Genomic DNA, 20,956 nt, shown 5'->3' on the forward strand with positions numbered 1-20,956 from the left:
GAGGTGACTGAAACCAGATTCTAGATCTCCTTATTTGAAGAGCAACTCTGACATACCAATCTGTGTACTTCCCCCACCCCCATCAAATTAGGCAAAATCATTAATATCTCATTTGTTTCTTTTGAGAAGATACCTATTTCTTAAGCATCTATATACTTCTGAGGGACAACAGAATTTCACACTCATTTTATAGATGTGTTTCTCCAATAGCCAATTCCTAGGTCATAACATTACAGCTACATTTCCTTTGCTGAATTTTATTATCATCTTTCTGTGTAGACAGATCATGAAATAAAGGTGTTTGTTCCTATTCACTACAGAATATTTTCCTCTGCCCTAGTTAAGAAGTATCAATTTCAGTCATAAGGCAACACATTCTTATTGTGTGGGGGCTCCAGGTTTTGTGTACACTTTTTTTTTTTTTTTTTTTTTAGACAGTCTCGCTCTGTCACCCAGGCTGGAGTGCAGAGGTGCGATCTTGGCTCACGGCAACCTCTGCCTCCTGGGTTCAAACAATTCTTCTGCCTCATGTTCCCGAGTAGCTGGGATTACAGGCATCTGCCACCATGCCTGGCTAATTTTTTTTATTTTTTAGTAGAGACAGGGTTTTGCCGTGTTGGCCAGGCTGGTCTCAAAACTCCTGACCTCAAGTGATCTACCCGCCTTGGCCTCCCGAAGTGCTGGGATTATAGGCATGAGCCACCACCATATCTGGCATTGTGTACATTTTTCTAATGTTGCCTGGGTCTTAGGGTTAAATTTTTTTTTTTTTTTTTGAGATGGAGTCTTGCTCTGTCACCCAGGCTGGAGTGCAGTGGCGCAATCTCGGCTCACTGGAAGCTCTGCCTCCCGGGTTCACGCCATTCTCCTGTCTCAGCCTCCCAAGTAGCTGCGACTACAGGTGCCCGCCACCAGGCCTGGCTAATTTTTTTTGTATTTTTAGTAGAGACAGGGTTTCCCCATGTTAGCCAGGATGGTCTTGATCCCCCAACCTCGTGATCCGCCCTCCTCGGCCTCCCAAAGTGCTGGGATTACAGGCGTGAGCCACTGCGCCCAGCCGGGTTAAATATTTTTATTTCTGAAAATTAAAGTACTAGAAAATATTGTGGAAGTATAGCTGTGTTCTGAAGTTACAGAACCTATCAAAAAGGTCCCAAGGTAGAAAACCACATTTATGTCTACTAACCAGATATTTCTTCAGGTATATAATTAGGCATGAAGATTATTTTATAGTTTTGTTATCAGACCTCTTTTTTCTTAAAAAACACCTTTCTCTTTGCTCTGTTCTGAGTAAGTAGAATCAGCAAAATCAAAGTGAAACTTACAAAATAATGGTCAAGAACTAGCTTCTCATGGCTACTCCAGATCAGTGAGTTCACTGGCCATTCAGTTTCAAAGACACAGAGCACTAGTTCTGGTACAATATAACTATCAATTCACCAAAAGATAGTGAATTAGTATGAGCAAGATTAATGTAAGATAAGCACATTTATAAATCATACTATGTAGACCGTCTGAGCTAAGCATAGAAAGTTACAGACTTTTTAACATTGCCCTAAGTTAGTATTTTTAAAAGGCTAATTATTTCAAGTTGCCTGTTATGAATATTCAAGTTATTAAATTTAAACATAGGTTAGGGGATAGAAAAACTGTATGAGTTACCTCAAGTTCAAATAATTTTACCAAAAACTACATTTTATTCAAGAAACAGAAAAGGAGTCATTTGGTGCCATGCTTTTATTCAAATGAAAGGGGAAAAACTACACTGTACCAGGAAATAGCAAGTATGACAGTATTTTACAGCACAGCATCTTAAAAAACAAAAAACCTGTAAGCAATGCTCTAGAGTGGACAGGTTAGCACACCATACACTGTACATTGCTCAACAGTGTCCATGAAACCATAATTAAATAGCTGAATTTGGCTTTAAACAGCCAAATAAAACTGTAACAGTCATTCTAATACAAAACGGAAAAACCAAGAACTAAAAGCTTTCCAAAGCTGTGTCAAATAGCAGAATTTGACAGGCTGCACTGGTAACCACGACAAATGTTTGGCAAACTTAATGGAATAGTTATCATAATAATTTGACCTCTGACGATGAAAGCACCAGTGTGTTTCAGTAAGGTGACGAAAATCCTCAGACTTTATGAAATGGCATATTTTTCAACTGTATAATTTTAAAAACATAATTTTAAAAAGCTGCACCATAATAAAAAAATCTGCAGACTTAAAGAAATATATCCATATTCCTTCTGCATTAATAAAGTAAAATCTTATACTGAGAGCAATGAACTCTGTGGCAATATTCACATTCTACCTTTAGACCTTATAGACATTCAATTCAACTGTTGGACACACACAAAGTTAAGAATAAAGGGTGGTCCTGTTTAGTTTTAAAGTTTCTCCATTGTCTTGCATCCAATTTTCTTTATTTAATAGCCAAGTAATATCACAAAGATTGCTTTGATGAGGGAAATTGAGTTAATATTGAAATGAACAAATTTAGTAATGTAAAATGCTTATTAAATTATCCTTCTGACTACTATTCACATTCTGATTAGATTCATTTATAATTTTTTAAACTAGTTTTAATCTAAACGTGTATTTGACAATCATTTCCTTCTAATTGTGATAGAAATTACTGTCTAAAAGGTAAAATGTGCAATTCCCCATTTTTAATATCCATATGTTATATACACAATATGTATACACTTAAAATATAAGAGTTACATATCCTAGTCTCTTACATGCAAACAGTAGATCACAAATAGTTTTGAGCTACACATGTATCTTGCACAGGTATTGGAAAAAAATCTGTGAAATTTTTTTTACAGTTTTAACAAATATACATAAATATAAGAACATAAATTACAGTAAAATATTGACAGCATTTGAGAAAATGTTGATAACCCAGATGCACTGATGCCTAAAGGCCTTATAATAATAGAAAAGTACAGCTCAGGGACATCTCATTCCTATTCTTTTTTTTAAAATAAGTAAATACATCATATACGACATTAGTTCTTTCTCTAAACAACTCAATTAGAGAAATGTATATATTTTTATCTCTACTTCCCATGAAAGAAAACAAACTACGCATCTCATTTATGATACAATACTGTCTTCCCCCCTAGTTTACACAGTTGTCACAACACTGAAACATAACAGGGTCACATAATCATTCAAGTCTTTTCCTGAGAATGAAGTTTTTCCCCAACTAACCCTCTGGTATACACTGTTAAAGAACAAAGATCATGTAGAGGAGATTTCAAGTGTATACTTAATCTAAGCCGTTCCACTTGAAAAGGATTAAAACGAAGAAAAACCCAATATAAGTAAAATAATGTGAAGCTATTTTAAAATTAAAATGTAGCCCTTTGTACATGTTTAAAAATTCTAAATATAATTTTTATATGAGTTATAAATATAATGTAAAGACTTCTTGAGAACTTGTTTCAGGAAGTCTTACATCTTCAGATTGAAAGACTACTCTCAAAGTGTCATTCACTTCTGCCAACTTATAAAGTGACTTACTTTAAAAGAGATAGAAAGCCTTTTTTGTTAAAAGAACAATCTAAATAATTCTGAGTTGGCCAGAAGTGGTGTAAAAACAGCACTGATTTAATCAGCAACTTCTTATAACATATTCTTGGTTAAGCTCATGTGGTTTAAAGCGAACCTACTAGCAGCTCTTTACAACACCTCCTCTTATTTAATAGAGAATGTTAATACTTGAGTGAATAATAAATAGAGTTGTAAATACTTAGCAGAATAAGTTTTGCAAATGCTGTAACACCATTAAAATATGAGGGTTACTGTAAAACTAAACACTAGTGTTTCTCTTAACATCATAAGAAAGGTGCGAGTTACTTCTGAAGGTCTACTTCCTACTTTCATGATCTCCACATGAAACAAAATACAAAGGTATCAGAATAAACCCCCAGGAGAGAAAAATAGCAAACCATCTGAAGACAAGAATATACATTAAAAGGTTAAAAAAAAGCAACAAATAAAACACATAATTTGTCATCTTAACTATATTTCAATGATAAATCCAACTAATATCCATGAAAATTCAGTGCTTTAATGTATTTAATATCAAGCAGGTGAACCTGATAACACATACAAATCTCCATTTGTGAATTAAAACATTTCCTTCATCACTTGGACTTATCACTTAAGTACGAATCTTCTGCACTCCAAAATACTGTGGTTTACATTCCAGTTGTTCATGACAACAGAGCTTAATGTCCAGTTTTAATTAATAAAAGTCTTGTTGGCAATTAGAAAGATTTTCTATAGGCAGGAAAGATGAAGTGCAAATTTACCATGAATGTTCTGAAGCAAGTATTTCCCAACTTCTATGCCTTAGTGGGTAAAAGTTTTTTGGGTGTTACTGGTCTTTTGGTCTGCCATAAATGGCTATGAATGGTAATTGCATCAACACTGGCAGATAAAGTTTTAGCGGGTATGTGGCTAAACTGTTTCCTGTCAGAATTATATTTGTAAAGTCCTTCAATCATTTTTTTAGTGATAGATTTAGGGCCTATCCCAGTCAGTTTATTGATTTCTTCAGTTTCTGGGCAATAAGTATATAAAGATCTGAACTGGCATCCTGAATCCCGGAACAAGATTAAGAAGTTGTTGGCATCTGATTTCTCCATTTCCTTTAAAATAAAAAACAAAAACAACATAACACCACCAATAAAAACCCTTAATTTTGCTGAATAAAGTTTATATAATTATGTTACATTTCTTAGTCACATTTTATAACATTATTGCGATGACAAATCTTAAAGCCTATTGCTAGTCTTTAATAAAATCTGCAGGCTTCCAGAACCTAATGTGAAAATAAACTAAATCTGATAATTAAAACATCTAGCTACAGATCTTTTTACATGCTGTTGAAAGTCTAGGCCCATGAGAGTACATTCTTTTGAATGGATAAAAGACTTCTACAGTTTGCCAAATTTAATTTACATGCAAACATGCTTACCTCCAGTATTTTTTTCTTCTGACCTTCATTTACTTTTCCAGCCAAACAGCAATGAGCTAAAGCATTTTGTATTATGTGCTTATTGGATTTTGCACTGGGTTCTTTGTAGAGCTTTGGTCCTATGGTAGGGATTTAACAACAATAATAAAAATAACATTCCTAAGTCAGAAATACTACTATTTTAAAATGATGTAATTGTTCCTACACTGCTGAAATATTGTAATAGAAGACCAAATTCTGTGCTTAAAGGCCTCTTACTGGCTGCAATCCAACCAAAACATTGTTTTATCCAACCAGAGATATGGAGGATGTTCCTATGGCCTTTTGGAGTATCCTGTGAGAGCAGTACTAAAAATAAAATATTGCTATAACTGTCATACTGCCTATTTAACCTTCTTTCTTAAATCTATAAGGTTACTGGTTAGCTTAGAGTAGAATGGGTCCATGAGTAATTTAAGTCTTTTCAAAAGGCAAAAAAACCTTTCTTTTTCAGATTGTTCAACTGGACTAACATAGAGAAGCAGAGGGAGTAACATGGAAATACTGTCAAATCCCAGGCCTTAAAGGCTGTCAGACTGGCTGTAGGAGGTAGTATTAAAAGCCACAGAGTGGGTCTCTAGCAAGTTCTAACCTCTTTAGGCCTTTCTAGGGTTTCCACTTCCACTCTATCATGGAGGGATGGAGGCATCTCCTTTTGCCTCTGCTCTTCCCCATACATGTTCTCCCATGCCTTCCTATCTTACCTCTCAACGTGCTGCTGACATTTCTTCTGATTTATCTCCTGCTTCATTTATTTAGAAGTGTCCTTAACCCACATTGTATTCTTCATTGCTTTTATTCCAATCATGCCTACCTAGAAGCTAGAAGAGGACTTGGTGGGGATATGTGAGGCTAGATACCTTCCTAGATTCAACGCATTCTTATCTTTTAGAGCCTCTTAATACTTGCTAGAGGTGCACAATTCTGGATACCTGAAATCCCAGTATTAGGGAGAGGACTTGGTGGATTCTAGCCTTTACTCAGTACTGAGGAACTATGTAGAACTTCTCTAAAACTTCTTCGGACCCAAACTACACACAGAAATTGCCAGCCTTGGTTAGAGGGATGAGATATAAGTAGCATCACTAATTTTGTTTAGAAACTTACTGAACTACCTGAAAGTGACCACCTGCATTCACTGTTTATTAGTTGCCTATGTTTAAGACCCAAAGGTGAGCCAATAAAATTTTCTTTAGTACACCCTCCATTTATGAGTGTGTTAAATTCAAATGTTTCTCTAAAAATGTATAGACACTAACCTGTATATTCTGTTCCAGAAGCCACTGAAGAAGTTGTTGATGCATTCTCCCAGTCTTTTTCTCCATTTCGACTGCCACAACGACTTGGAGATAAGAAGCCTTCTACAGACTCTGATCTAATTAGAAAATAAAATATGTTTTATGTCTCAAACAGAGAAAAAATGGGGCCCAGAGGGTATACGTGAAAGTACCAATCAAAATCAACCTAAAGGCCTAAAAATAATATGATAAGGCCGGGCGTGGTGGCTCACGCCTGTAATCCCAGCACTTTGGGAGGCCGAGGCAGGTAGATCACAAGGTCAGAAGTTTGAGATCAGCCTGGCCAATATGGTGAAACCCTGTCTCTACCAAAAACACAAAAATTAGCTGGGCATGGTGGTACGCGCCTGTAATCCCAGCTACTCAGGAGGCTGAGGCAGAAGAATCGCTTGAAGCCAGGAGGCAGGGGTTGCAGTGAGCCGAGATCATGTCACTGCACTCTAGCCTGGGCGACGGAGAAAGACTCCGTCTCAAAAAAAATAATAAATAATAAAAAATAATATAACATTGTTTGTCTTATTCACAGCTACACATCCAAGTTCCTAGAACATAGTAAGCATTCTATAAATATCTGTTGAAAGAATGAATGTTTTTCAATGTGAAAATTGGCAAATAACACAAAGGATGGTAATACAAAGATAAGAACTCTAAGATGATGACTGTCACTAGAAATGTTCTTTTCTGATACGATATTATAGTATAAAGTAATAAAATACTGACTTTTAGCTTCTAATCTAGAGAAAGAATCCTAGAGAAAGAAAATAGAAAAGAGATCTTTCCTAAGTCATAGGCAACCCACTTTGGAATTATTCTAATGGGGAAAACTCCTTTGTATTAGTTGGTAATAGACTAGAGAAGTTGGTACTCTCATTCTACTGACTGTGATTTAATAATCATGTTAGCAATTACTGATGTATAATTACTGTTAATGTTTCATAGCTTATAAAAAGTATGTTATCAATGTCAATAATTCTAAATTCTAAAAGACAAAAAGCACTGAAAGATGAATAGACACCTCTTTACATAATTTCTTTTAACAGAAACGCTAACAGTCCTAAGTCAGCAAAACTTAGAAAAATTTGTGATTATGATTTGGTCATTATAAAATATAAAATAAAAACACTAAAGAATTTTTACTTAGAGTTTGTATAATTGCAGGTACTATATTCTTTTCTGTAAAAATATTCATACGTTATAGATTTACCTTGGCGTCCTCTTGCCTGAATGTACACTCTCGTTATCACCTGTGTTCAGCGATGCCAAAGAAAGGCTAGAGACTGAAAAAACACGATAAATTCATGATCCTGAATAAAAACAAAATTAGAAATTTAAAAGGAGCAACTAGCAAAGAGTCTGTTCATTAGATAACACCAGCATATAAAAATTGAGCTTCTGTAATTTCTTTTCCTTTTCTCTGTGCTTTTAATTTAAATACATAATATGCTTGCATGCATATATACACAATTTATTTAAAATTAGCAAGGAAACGACTTTTAGGAAACAATGATAAAACTAACTTGCGTTCCAAAAGGAAAGTGTTAATATGAGACATGATACTGTGATCCTAAAGAAAAAAACAATAACAAAAAAATTTCATAATATCTAAATTCTAGGTAGAAAACTATATTAATTAGTTTTACAGGCTTGAAAAGAGAGTTCTCTTTAAACAGTCAATATTATGTTATTTTTCCTCAGGTTTAGTATAACTATGAGAATTCTCTAAAAAATTTCCATGGCATTTGGTTTTATTAAAGATTTCTTTTCTTTTTACAAATTTATCCCTGCACCCCAAGGTTTTTTTTAAAAATAAGAGTATGGCCAGGCGCAGTGACTCACGCCTGTAATCCTAGCACTTTGGGAGGCCAAGGCAGGCAGATTACTTAAGCCCAAGAGTTCGAGACCAGCCTGAACAACATGAAGAAACCCCATCTCTACAAAAAATACAAAAAAGTTAGCCGGGTATGGTGGCACTCACCTGTAGTCCCAACTACCCAGGAGGCTGAGGTGGGAGGATCACCTGAACCCAGGGAGGTGGAGGCTGCAGTAAGCCATGATCACACCACTGCACTCTAGCCTGAGCAACAGACTGAGACCCCATTTCAAATAATAATAATAATAATAATAATAATGAGTATGTATACTGACTTTTAAAGAAAATATATTCTCTCAACTCCAGATATTATAAGTTTGGATTTTCAACCATTTCTATCTTGAAGGAGGGACTTTTGAACTCTTGATCTTACATTCCTTATTATACCAACATGTTTCTTGCACATTTCATGCATATAACATTTAAATTTATAAGTATGTAAAGGGCAGTTAATAATTCAAGGAGATTATATCTGAGGGCACAGTTCCCTAATAGATTAATATTTAGATTTGATTTTTAGCATTCACATTTGTTCTACTGAATATATGCATGCACACATAATACATTTAATTCATTAAAAACTTCATTTGCTCATTTTGGTTTTCCAAAAGGGAGCATGCACAATGTCAAACTGTGTATCCAATTTTGCATATCAAAGTACAACCAAGTTAGTATGACAAACCAACCAAGCTGGTGTTTTTTATGAACAGACTCTTCATAATAAGCTATGTTACCTGGAGGACCCTTTATTGGTGTTTTGGGGGATTCAATATGATCTCTGTGAATAGATTTTGGTCGCTGTTTTTTTTGTTTTACTACTTGAGGACGGGGTTTAATTACTGTATCCATATCTTCCATTAGTTTCAGTTGTTTCCGCCTCATATATTCTTGCCTAATAAATTCTCTGCGTGCTCTCTCATCTTCTTTCTTCTGACGTTCTTCCTCAGTTTTACGCCTAAGAAATCAAATGGTTACAGTTCTTATTCTGCATACCAAAGACAAACCATACAGGAGAGAGTTATGTATTTGATATGAGAAGGGAGAATTCTATTTCATCACCTTGGTGAATAAATGGTTCATTTAAAAGGTACTTGATGATTCTGCTGAGACATGGGATTAAGCATAAATAAGTAAATAAAGGAGGGAAGGAAAAGTCAAAGAAATAAAAATAAAGGTATTTGAGATAATTTAGGTCGTGTGTGTGTGTGTGTGTGTGTGTATGTATGTATGTATATATGTATATATATGTATATGTATATATATATGTCCCAGAAAAGTTATTTTAATGTTTTTTAAACATTTAATTATTTAAATTAATATTTCTAGAGAACTTTCCCATGAGATGCCTTAAGCTTAAGATAAAAATATAAAATTAGGCAATACTTTGGGAAAATAAATTGATTTCTACAAAGCACCAAAAAGAAGCATTGATCCAGCTGTCTGTCTATACTACAAACTTCTCTGAAAAAAATCTGTTAATAAAAATTAATGAGAGACTACCTCTTTGAGTACTTACCAACTTTTTCTAAATATGCCCATGCATCATTAAAGTTCAGATCTAGCACTGGCCCAGCAATTTCCTTTACCTTGTTTCCTCCTTCTTATGCTCCATTTCTGCTTCCAACTGTTGTTTCCGGAGCTGAGTTTCCTTTTCCCTTCTTAATCTTTTCTCCAACAAAGCTGCCCGTTTCATTGCCATATCATTTTCTGCTTTTTGATCATCCTAAGAACGAATTTCATTGAAAACAATGAAACATTTTAGGTACCAATATTCTCATTTTCAATTGTTATAGTCACATTTTGTGGTTAGTCCTATAACTGAAAGTTTGAACTATTACAACCCTTCTGAATGTGGATGTGGTTGAGAAATTATGAAGGAAGAACTGAACTACAGTGGTAACAGTTCCATCAAAAAAGAGGACAGGCAAACTTATTTAATTACACTCTGTCAAAACCTATGAGACTTGCAAAGAACAACCATAAAAACAAAAAAAAAAACACAAAATTTTTTAACCCTAATTTAATAACTTACAGTAGGGAGTTCCCCCACCAATTTTTAAAATTGCACTTAAATTTTATTTAAAATATAAGCTCAGTAAAAATACCTCAAGTAAAAACATCCCAAAATTAGCCACCCAATGTTGTATCACATAAATGAAACTATTGCTGCATGATTTTAAGTTGAGGTACTGACAGTCTGTTTGATAGGTTCTGAACTATAATGAAAATTTTTCCATTGAAGAAAAGATGGGGATGATTATACTTCTCTTCTACAGTACTTTTGAGAGCTAGTTCATTTTCTATAGGCCTCCTGGGCCTGCCCTAGTTTCTACCTGAATCCTTAGGGACAGCCCTAGTTCTCAGCGGGCTTCCAAAATGCTTCAGAATTCAGCAAAGTAACAAGCTGCTGTAGAAGTGGTTCACTGTCTTAATGTCTCCTTGTTAATTGTCCCTGCCAATGCTTAATTCAATAAACATTTCTTTGGTGTCTAATATACTCACAACATAGTGTCAGATATTACATATATTAAAATATATGGTACCTCAGGTCAAGGAGCCTAAAAAATCACAAGGGGAAGAGGTACAAACAACAGGCTTTGTATGGAAATCCAGAGAGAGATTTAACTCTGAATGGAGAAAGTCAGAAGATACCATTCAAGCAATTAGTTCAAACATTCATATGTCTTCATCTATCAAATTATATACATTGTAGTTTGCCAGACACTTTACTATGCTATGGGGATAAAAAGATGCAGTACCTTGGCTGGGCACGGTGGCTCATGCCTGTAATCCCAGCACTTTGGGAGGCTGAGGCGGGTAGATCACCTGAGGTTGGGAGTTCGAGACCAGCCTGACCAACATGGAGAAACCCCATCTCTACTAAAAATACAAAATTAGCCGGTCGTGGTGGCACATGCCTGTAATACCAGCTACTAGGGAGGCTGTGGCAGGAGAATCGCCTGAACTCAGGAGGCGGAGGTTGCAGTAAGCCGAGATTGCGCCATTGCATTCCAGCCTGGGCAACAAGAGCGAAGCTCTGTCTCAAAAAATAAATAAATAAATAAAAATAAAAAGATGCAGCACCTCTAGGAGGTCACGGTCTAAGAGACAAAGCAAATCATACGAAACAGTTGAAAACTCCGGGACACAGGACAGGTATGAGTACATTAAGGATACAATAGATACACAAATGATGAAACATCTGACCTTGACTGAAGGAATTATAAAACGCTTTAGATGAAGCTTGAAGTTAATCTTCAAGAACAGTACAAAATAAAATTATGGGGAAGAAGCTAGACAAAAAGATTTAGGTTCATCTGTGAAAGTCCCTGAATGTTGTGCTAAAGGGTTTGAACTTTATTCAACAGGCAAGATTTCTGACTAGAAAGAGACTCAATTGGAGCTATGCTCTTGGAACTATCACCTTTAGTAGCAGTATGAAGACTGGAATGGCATGATTGGAGACAGACAGCCCAGTCAAGAAGCTGTAACCATAGTCCAACAGATGAGTAATGGGGTGGTGAAGATGTGTAAATAAATGGAATAGAAATGAAGCAACAGAGGTACTGCCTGTTTTACACTAATGATTTTCTTCCCCTTTGTTTCCCTTCCTCTGCAAGGAACAGAGTCTCTAGACAGTACATTTTAATATCTATTAGTGTCTAGAGTGGCATTCTGTTAAAAAAAATGGCAGTGTTACATGATTAAGAGACAAAATGGAATCACTCTCTGAAGAGATCTGAGTAGCTTAATTTTTAAAAGGCTTTTGTGAAAGTGAGAAAGAGCAGTAGAGGAGCAAAACCAAGGAATATATCTAAACATGTGATAAAAGGATTTATTACAGCTTTGAGTCCATACTGGAAACCACAGTGTGCTTGAATGTTACTATAGTTAATGGGGATGAACTTGTATCAAAAGGGACTGCTACTGAAAGAAGCAAGCATGTCAACTGAAAAAAAAAATATCCAACACAACCGCACTCATCTAATGAAGATGCCCAAAACTATGCAGATTAATACTACACCTTAAAAAAGAATCCACAGCATACTTTCTGGTCATCATCAAATTGTTCTTTATCACTTTCTCCATCATATTTTTCAACAGGTACATCAGCCTTTTCAGGGGGTTTCAAATCTGAGAGGGAAACTTCAATCAGATTAACATTTTTTGGAGCAGTGGGTGGGAAAACGGGTTTAGGAGGGGGTTCTGTGGGTTGATTCAATTGGTCCTCATTTGGTGTCAGACATACAGTCTCTGTGACAGGCAGTGATAGGACTTCAGAGACTGTTGACTCAAAAGGTTTGATTTCCTTTTCTTCTGGATTATGTCCACGCTGTTCCAAAGTCCCTTTGGATTCCAATTCCTCCTTTTTAACTTCCTCTTTAGGTTTGGATTCCTTTAACTGAGGTTCTCCATCATCCCCAAAACATACAAATGACCTAGTCTGAATAGGAACTTGACTTGGTGAAAACCTCCTTAACCGAGGAAGGCTATCCACAGACCGAGGAGGTGTCAAGGTTCGATTCAAAGGTGTTATTTTTAACTCATTTGGCCTAGGAGTCCTTTGATTTTTAACAGAAAAAGATGCGCTTTTCCTGTTAGAAGACTGTGGAGATGGGTGAGTAGGACGAGGGGAGTCTGAGGAGAATGGTGCAATGGCTGATGACAGGCCTGCCTGCTTAGAAGGCTTAAAATCTCGAATCTGTTTCTGTGGAGAGGGTTGTGGAGGTGAAATCACCCAAGATTGTTGCTCTCTCATCTGCATTAACATCTCCTGCTGAAGTGACAAGCGTTGCATTTCTTGTTGTAGAAAATGCAGGGATGAATTTAACTTTTCAATGGATTTGGTATATTCTAAAATCTCTCCTTCATTTAAAGTTTCTTCTGAGGGGCTTGCCAGGTTCCACTGCTTCTCAGGATCAATAGGTGTAGTTGGAGACTTTAGCCATTTGGCTTGAGGATTCTCCATGCTCTCTTTTATATCTGCCAGTGACTTGCTCCTTTGTCCATCAGTTTTTTGTGATTCCTTTTCTTTTGCTCGATCAGTGTATACTTTCTCATCTTCTGCACCCGCCGCTTCCTCTCGTAGAGGGGATATCCCATCCCCTTTCTTTTTCACTACAGTAAGGAATGCTGTCCTTCCCATTTTCTGTCTCTGTTTGGTAAAAGCAGCTTCCATTTTCTTTTTCTGGGCTTCTATAGCACGCCTCTTTTCTTCTAGTTTCATCCTAAGATGCACCATCTCAGAAGCCAACAGCTGGGTAGTGTCCCGTCCCTGTGGAAGCCCTGTTTCTTCTGGAATTTGTGCCCAAGCAACCACATGAGGAATATTAAGTTCAGAGCCCTCTGGTGTAGTTTTTTGAGAACTGCTTCCACTACTTTTTCCATCGGTATGATTCAGTTTCCTGAATTTTTGTTCAGCAAAGCTGGTCATTTTAACTCCAGAACTAGAAGAAGCACTGCTCCCTGGCTGAGACTTGGTACTTACAGTACTTGGACAAGGACTCAAAGCTTCTCTGGTGTTGCCAGTTCGTATATCATAATCCTGAAGAAATTTAGATGCATCATCCATGTCAGAGTCCAAGCTTACAGTATAATCTCTCAACGAAGAATCTTCGTCCATAGTTTCAGGAATATCTTCTGAAGGAACATGAATTCCAGTGTCTACTTCAGTATTGTCAGTTACGGGACTCAAGGCACCTTTCGTATCAGTTACATTATCAGGACTAGATTGATTTAACTTGATATTTGAATTCAGGATACTCATTTCTTGACTATGAAGAAAGAAGCCATTAGCAATTTGGTCTGGCTGAGGTGTATGAGGAGATTTTTCAGTATCATGAATTATTTGTAATGCTTCTTCAATGCTTGGTGTCTCGATCTGATTGCCAAACTCGTCAAGAAGTATTCTATTTTGTAAAGCTCCATTTGGAAGCTTGTAATGAATATTCTCATTAGAATTTAGTTCATTTGTGTTAAGGGGCACATAAGATTTGAGGTCACTGTGAGAATCTATATTAAGTTCTTCTTCAATGCTCTCTGCTTCCTCTTCTCCATTTATTGGCTTGAAGGACAAATTTTTCCTAATGTGTTTAGATACACGATTGTTGTTCAGAGTAAGTCCTTCATTACTAATAGAACGAGTGATTCCTCGGTTTGGAGTGGATCTCTGTACACTATCTTCTTTATCAAAAGAAATATCAAATGATACGCCATGCACTGATGATCTAAAAAAAAGTTAAAGAGAAAAATCCTTTAAAAATCCTAGAAATGATTTTTAGTATCATTTAACAAGAATTATTTGAAATTACATTTCCTTTCTTTCCCCAGTTCTCATAATCGTACTGTCTTCAAGGTAAGGGGAGGGCTATCTAGCTACTTTTTAAAGTTAGCCTCTTTTACGTCTCTATCATCTGCCTATACTGCCTTTTTCAAATTTAGGAACTAATTAAAAGTTTTAGCAATCTGGTTATCAATAAAAGAGAGACACAGATGCAATCTGCATTTCTTAATAATCTGAATACACTAAAAGTAATTCTCTTTGTTTACCTTTTCTCTTTGGGCCATGTCCCTATGAAGCCATCAACATAAGACATAGATGAAGACCTTCTAATTCCTCCTTCAAATGCAAAAAAGAAAAAGCCATTGAAATCATGTAAAAAAATCAACTTATAGCAACTTAGGAGACTTCACGTATTTGAGGATTCATTAATAGCAATACAAATTAAGTAGGTACATAAGGAGAATTAGAGATCATTTTATCAAGAAAAGCAACCACAGTGAAACTGACCATGCTTTTAGTGTGTTATAATAGCCATTTTTCAGAAAAAAACAAAACAAAAAAAACAAAAAAACCCTGGATATTTGTTTATTTATATTTATTGTCAATCATTTCCCAGGTAACCTACTTAAAAGAGTATTTTCCTAGGCTTTTTCAAATATATTACCTGAGGCTGAAGAATGAGCCTGGGGACGTGAATACCTAGAAGGCAAATGATGATGAGACTGTGTAAATGTAGCTCCTTCCCCACTGCAATGGAAAATAAATTTAAAATGTTATATTTTAGCTGTTTAATATAAATTTTGGTAGAATGTCTCAAGTTAGAAACAACACTACCACCTCTGATTCTACATCCTAAATTTTAAAAATATGGAAACATAATATATTGTTTAAACCAAAGAATGGCTGTGATTACAGTATGTATCTATATATATTTTATGTCTTTTAGCCAAACAACTTGAAGTACTTTCATATACATCTCAATGTCTTTGTGAGATGTGAATTATTTTCATTTTATAAACATAAAAACTGATACGTAAAAAAGTAAAATGAAACTCATCAATTTGAAATACTTTGGTCAAATCTGAATCTCTAAAAACTACAGGTATAATAAACCCTAGTAAAATACCTTGATAGCCTCTCTGCTCACGGACCTGTGTTTGTATATCTCCAACAGCTGGTAGCCAAGTGTGTGGAGTAGCTGCTGAAAACATCTTTTGCTTTGTCTGTCTTCTTCCTTTGTTTTTTTCTTTCTCAAAAAATCATTATTTAGGTTCACTAACATTTGAGATGTGGCTACATTATCCCCAGGAAGGGAAAAATACTTCAATTCTTTCTCAAAAGTTCCACAGTGTTGGAGAACTACAATGGACCATATGGAGACTTATAGAAATGAGAGGATGACTAGGAACTCAGAACAGCCTAGAATAATGGCTACACAATAACTTTTCAAGGAAAAGAATGTAGACATCCATCTGCACTATAAAAAGAGTTTCTGCTGGGAAAAATAGGAAAAATGAGCCGCTGAGATGTCTGAGAGAAAAGAGATGAGTTTTCCAGAGGACATGAATTAAAACATTTTTCAGAAATGTGGGAGACTGTCCATTTAGGTTCCTAGAATAATTATGGAATAATCTAATCTTTGAGTGGAAAGCTTTACTTACCTCCACTTTGAAAGTGGAATTTAAAGATTTAATAGAGCAAGAGTGATGACCTAGAACACTGAGTGTTTTCTAAATCTTCAAGGAAGGAAATGTCACTATTGACCCACCATGACTGCTAAATTTCATATTTTTGTGTTAAGCCAAGAATTCATACAGAAATTACTTTGAATGTTTTACTCATAATTTTTGAAATGTATTTTTAATGTGTCTGAATTTCCAAAAACCCACAAAAGACATTAGTTTTAACGTAAAAAATCGAATAGATTAGGGAGTCCAAAGTCAATATAAATTGTAGGTTCTAATAAATTCAAATAAAAAGCTGCTTATAGGAGCTGCTGAAATACATTTTTAAACAAACTAATGTCCCTATCACATACCTGGGTGAGAAGTCAGGATTACCTAGGTATTAATATGATAGGACATTTTTACTTTGCTTTCAATTTAGTTCCTAACATTATGTGCTAAAGCATTAAAGATTCAATATTGTAATAAATATTCTATTGTTGTAACCCAGGGTCCTTGGGTTTTCAGGTACACACTGTGAAAAGGTACCTGCTTGTAACTGTTGCACCCTGAGATTTTTATTGTTTCAGAAATTTCCAGGAAGCAGCCCAACCCCACATTACAAAACAAAAAATACACAAGCTGGGTGGATGCAGAGATGCCTGAGACGGAGATGTATTACCATTACCACACTAAAAATCCCATCCAAGGAGGAGCTTATTCCGCATTTTCTATACATGCCAGTATGCAGAAGCGTGACTGATGCCCGCACCTTTACTGCCTTTACTCCACCTCTACACACAGTGATACAGCTAACCAGCCTACTAAAAGCCCTATTTTCACCTTTGCTTGAGGAGGCACTGCTTTGGGGAATTATTCCCGGTGTCCTCCTTACTTGCTGCAAGTAATAAAATCCTCGTCTTGTTAAATCCTCCTTGGTTGTGGCTTTGGACTGTCATCTGTCAAGAGACCAAACCCAGCCATTGTGTGGGTAACACTGTGACCTCTCAATAGCTATCCTAACCAGAAAAAAAAAAAAGACAGCAGGAAAAACCTTCAAAGATTTTTAAAATAATAAAATATGTAGAAGTCCTAATAGAATTTCAAAATTTTCCTCCAAGGCCTAAGAGTTACCTATTAGACAGTTCTCAATTATGAACAAGTTATGCATCAAAAGTTTGGTTTTAGGTTGGTTGTTGGGAACTTAGAATATATTCTCCCATCTTTTCAGTGTGGTACATAAACATTCATTTCAGTGTACATTTCAATTTATATTTAAGTTAAAACAGGCTTTAATAGGGTAAGCTAATTATAACAGTTCAAAATCCAACTGAAATTCTTAAAAACCTTATTTAATGTAATATAATATTATTTGATTTAATCAGTAAATAGAATAGAAATGGTGAAAATAAAGTCATTGTGGAGTTTACCTTGAAGGGAAGTCAGAACTACTATCTAAGACATTTCTTTTGGCAGCATTCAAGACAGGAATGGAAGGCGTATCTTTTACAGATTCAGCTGGAATAAAAGATTTTTAAAAAGAACCTCAAATTAGCATATTTCTATGAAAAATTCTGGACCATAAACAAATTTATAATAAAATTTAACTTCTATTTCCCTTTCTACGTATTGAGAAATCATAGCATAAAGTTTTCTTCTTAAATAATTTTCAAAGGGTCAAATTTCTCTAAGATCTTTTTGAAGTATTCAGACTTAAATTCAAATTTTTAAAAAAATTTCTTTCTGTTTTTTTAGACGGAGTCTCGCTCTGTCATCCAGGCTGGAGTACAATGGTGTGATCTCAGCTCACTGCAACCTCCACCTCTTGGGTTCAGGCGATTCTCCTGCCTCAGCCTCCCAAGCAGCTGGGACTACAGGCGCCCGCCACCACACTCAGCTAATTTTTGTATTTTTAGTAGAGACAGAGTTTCACCATAATGGCCAGGCTGGTCTCGAACTCCTGACCTTGTGATCTGCCCACCTCAGCCTCCCAAAGTGCTGGGATTACAGGCGTAAGCCACCACGCCCGGCCAAAAATTTCTTAAATTAAAAAATTCATCTGATTCAGGATAATTAGGGGGAAAAAGCCTAACATAAAATAAATACTCGTATTTAAAACAAAAATAAGTGCCTGGGCGTGGTGGTTCCCGACTGTAATCCCAGCACTTTGGGAGGCTGAGGCCGGCAGATCACGAGGTCAGGAGATCGAGACCATCCTGGCTAACATGGGGAAACCCTGCCTCTACTAAAAATACAAAAAATTAGCCAGGCGTGGTGGCAGGCGCCTGTAGTCCCAGCTACTCGGGAGGCTGAGGCAGGAGAATGGCGTGAACCTGGGAGATGGAGCTTGCAGTGAACCGAGATCGTGCCACTGCACTCCAGCCTGGGCAACAGAGCGACTCTATCTCAAAAACAAAACAAAAACAAACAAACAAAAAACAAAAATAAGTTTGAGTGTTTCATTTTGTGAAAACTTTCATAGAACTTCAAATACATATGGCCAGCTCTGCTTCTTTATGAAATAGCTGGTATTTTGGTCAATTAGAGAAAAACAGAATTTCTTTAGAAAATAATTAAACCTGCTGGTATACTTTTATTTTTGTAAGTAACTCTGGAGGAAGACTCAATTTACTTTTTGACTTTGAGATCTGATGCAACAGCTGTTGGTATTTTGAATAGTGAGTTTCACAGGTGAAATCACAGAAAGCAATGTAGTGAAAACCCTGTTAATAATTTTTAAAAATTATACAAATATTGATTATGAAAATTACTAAGAATATCTGACTTCATTCAATGGCCTTAGGGGAGCATCTCAATTTTTTTATAGGCATGTAAAGAAGTTATATAATGTTATATAGTGACTCGATATTCAGAATCTGCCTTAAGAAGCTTAGCAATGCTCAAATTATTGCTTATTTCACAGATTTTTGCCTGAGATGCAGCGGGCTGCCTGAAGTAACCTCCTTGTACTCACTAGACTATGCCTCCCCTTTGGCTACATATGTTTTTCCTCCTTCCTGATCACTTTCTCTTATTTTTTGGGGGTTTAGGGGGGAGGTGCAGGTAACGGTAGCAGTTACAAAAATAACAAACTTTGGAGCCAAGGAAAGCTGCTAAGTAGTTGGGATGCACAATAATCATGTGTTGTGTTGGGTAGGGCAGCTATTGGTAGCAGACAGAAATGTTTCTATAAGTTATGCTGGAAGAAAGTTCTTTAGTGGGCTAAGCTTATAATTTAAGATCATTTTTCCACCTGTAGAAATAAACCTCTAGTTTTTTTTTTTTCTTTTTTTTGAGACGGTGTCTCATCTCTGTCACTGGAGTGACAGTGGTTGGAGTGCAGTGGTGCGATCTCGGCTCACTGCAACCTCTGCCTCCTGGGTTCAAGTAATTCTACTGTCTCAGCCTTCTGAGTAGCTGGGATTACAGGCATGCACCAACATGCCCGGCTACTTTTTGTATTTTTAGTAGAGATAGGGTTTCACCATGTTGACCAACCTGGTTTCAAACTCCTGACCTCAGGTAATCTACCTGCCTCGGCCTCTCAAAGTGCTAGGATTACAGGCGTGAGCCACCGCACCCAGCCTAGAAATAAACCTCTAGTTTTACAATGGGAGCCAAGGGAAAATTGGTTTTGCTATGTGAAATTTTGCTTTACAGAAAATTTAGGAAGATTTTTTGTTCCTTGTATCTCTGGGTCTTTACAGTAACCCCCTTATTTCTTACTAGTTTTATTCTTATTATGTACAATCAATAGTTCATGATATAATAGTCACGAAATCCACTAGGTTTAAAAATCCATACAAACCTTTTTATGGTTTAATGGCAAATTCGAGTTGCGGGTTAAGGCCAAACAATAATTTGTGGGGATTCTGGGTAACACAATGTTAAAAACCAAGAATCTAAAAGGGAATAAAAGCTGGGATAGGGATAAAAGATGCAAAGAAAAGAAATGGACAGTTAAAGCTAAAAGTTCCACATCATAAGACTTCAAATACAAAGCCATTCCCTCCATTTTCTTTTTCTTCTCCTCTAACCATTTTAAGAGGTTAGGAGAATCTATCAAGGGTAATAGCTGAAATCTAAAAAAAAAAAAAAATAGGCTGCTTTCTAAAAACGTAACCAGGTAAGGTTATATCAACATTCCATTTTTTTCTGTTCATAGGAACATTTAAAATTAAAAAGATTGATTACCTCCTTGTGGACGAACAACACGAGGCTGTACAAAAGACGGCTTCACCACTTCAAACCACCAGAACAGTTCCGCCATGAACACCAAATAATTACTCTATATAGGAAATTTAAGAGAAAGCCTACATTAGGTAAAACTTCACAATAAACAGAATTTTATTGTTTTAAAATATAGGTTTAAATCTCATTCATTCATCACTGGAGTATATTCACTACAGGCTATTAAACATAGGATGGAATATTAACTCTTGTGGGTAAAAATTATAACAACTATTCAAAACCTCTTGCTGATCATTTGCTCTATAGTTCTAAAATGGTGGTCCAACTGATCTAGCAGGCATGAATACCTCTAACTGTGTAGAACACTGAGATAATTATAAGGCACTTTCATTCCAAAGTAAATATAAGCAACTTAAAAAGTTATTCAATCATCTGACACTCTAAAGAGGGGTTATCACTTTCAAAAAATAACTAAGCTCTACTCAGATCCCTAGAAATTTCTCCAAAACGTAATTGGATGTAGTGTTTAAAAAATATTTTATGTGGCCGGGCGTGGTGACTCACGCACTTTGGGAGGCCAAGGTGGGCGGATCACGAGGTCAGGAGTTTGAG

General features: G+C 36.0%; 1 protein-coding gene across 5 annotated transcripts in view; it reads right to left on the minus strand.

Moving 5' to 3' along the window:
* Window positions 1-1,719: 1,719 nt before the first annotated feature.
* Window positions 1,720-20,956, minus strand: part of CAMSAP2 (calmodulin regulated spectrin associated protein family member 2) — a 128,268-nt gene continuing 109,031 nt past the window's right edge. For 3 of the 5 annotated variants that reach the window (XM_054462964.2, XM_054462954.2, XM_063647257.1), the window contains 11 exons: window positions 20,348-20,441; window positions 17,584-17,671; window positions 15,154-15,236; window positions 14,756-14,825; window positions 12,231-14,433; window positions 9,793-9,929; window positions 8,941-9,161; window positions 7,541-7,613; window positions 6,298-6,413; window positions 5,000-5,118; window positions 1,720-4,670 (listed from right to left, as the gene is read on the minus strand). In XM_054462964.2, coding sequence (XP_054318939.1) covers window positions 4,365-4,670; window positions 5,000-5,118; window positions 6,298-6,413; window positions 7,541-7,613; window positions 8,941-9,161; window positions 9,793-9,929; window positions 12,231-14,433; window positions 14,756-14,825; window positions 15,154-15,236; window positions 17,584-17,671; window positions 20,348-20,441 — 3,510 coding nt within the window. In that variant the 3' untranslated portion in view covers window positions 1,720-4,364. The remainder of the gene's footprint in view (window positions 4,671-4,999; window positions 5,119-6,297; window positions 6,414-7,540; window positions 7,614-8,940; window positions 9,162-9,792; window positions 9,930-12,230; window positions 14,434-14,755; window positions 14,826-15,153; window positions 15,237-17,583; window positions 17,672-20,347; window positions 20,442-20,956) is intronic. The other 2 variants (XM_054462981.2, XM_054462973.2) reach the window with 1 other exon arrangement.

Source organism: Pongo pygmaeus, chromosome 1 (genome assembly GCF_028885625.2).
Source record: "Pongo pygmaeus isolate AG05252 chromosome 1, NHGRI_mPonPyg2-v2.0_pri, whole genome shotgun sequence".
NCBI classification, from domain to species: Eukaryota; Metazoa; Chordata; class Mammalia; order Primates; family Hominidae; genus Pongo; species Pongo pygmaeus.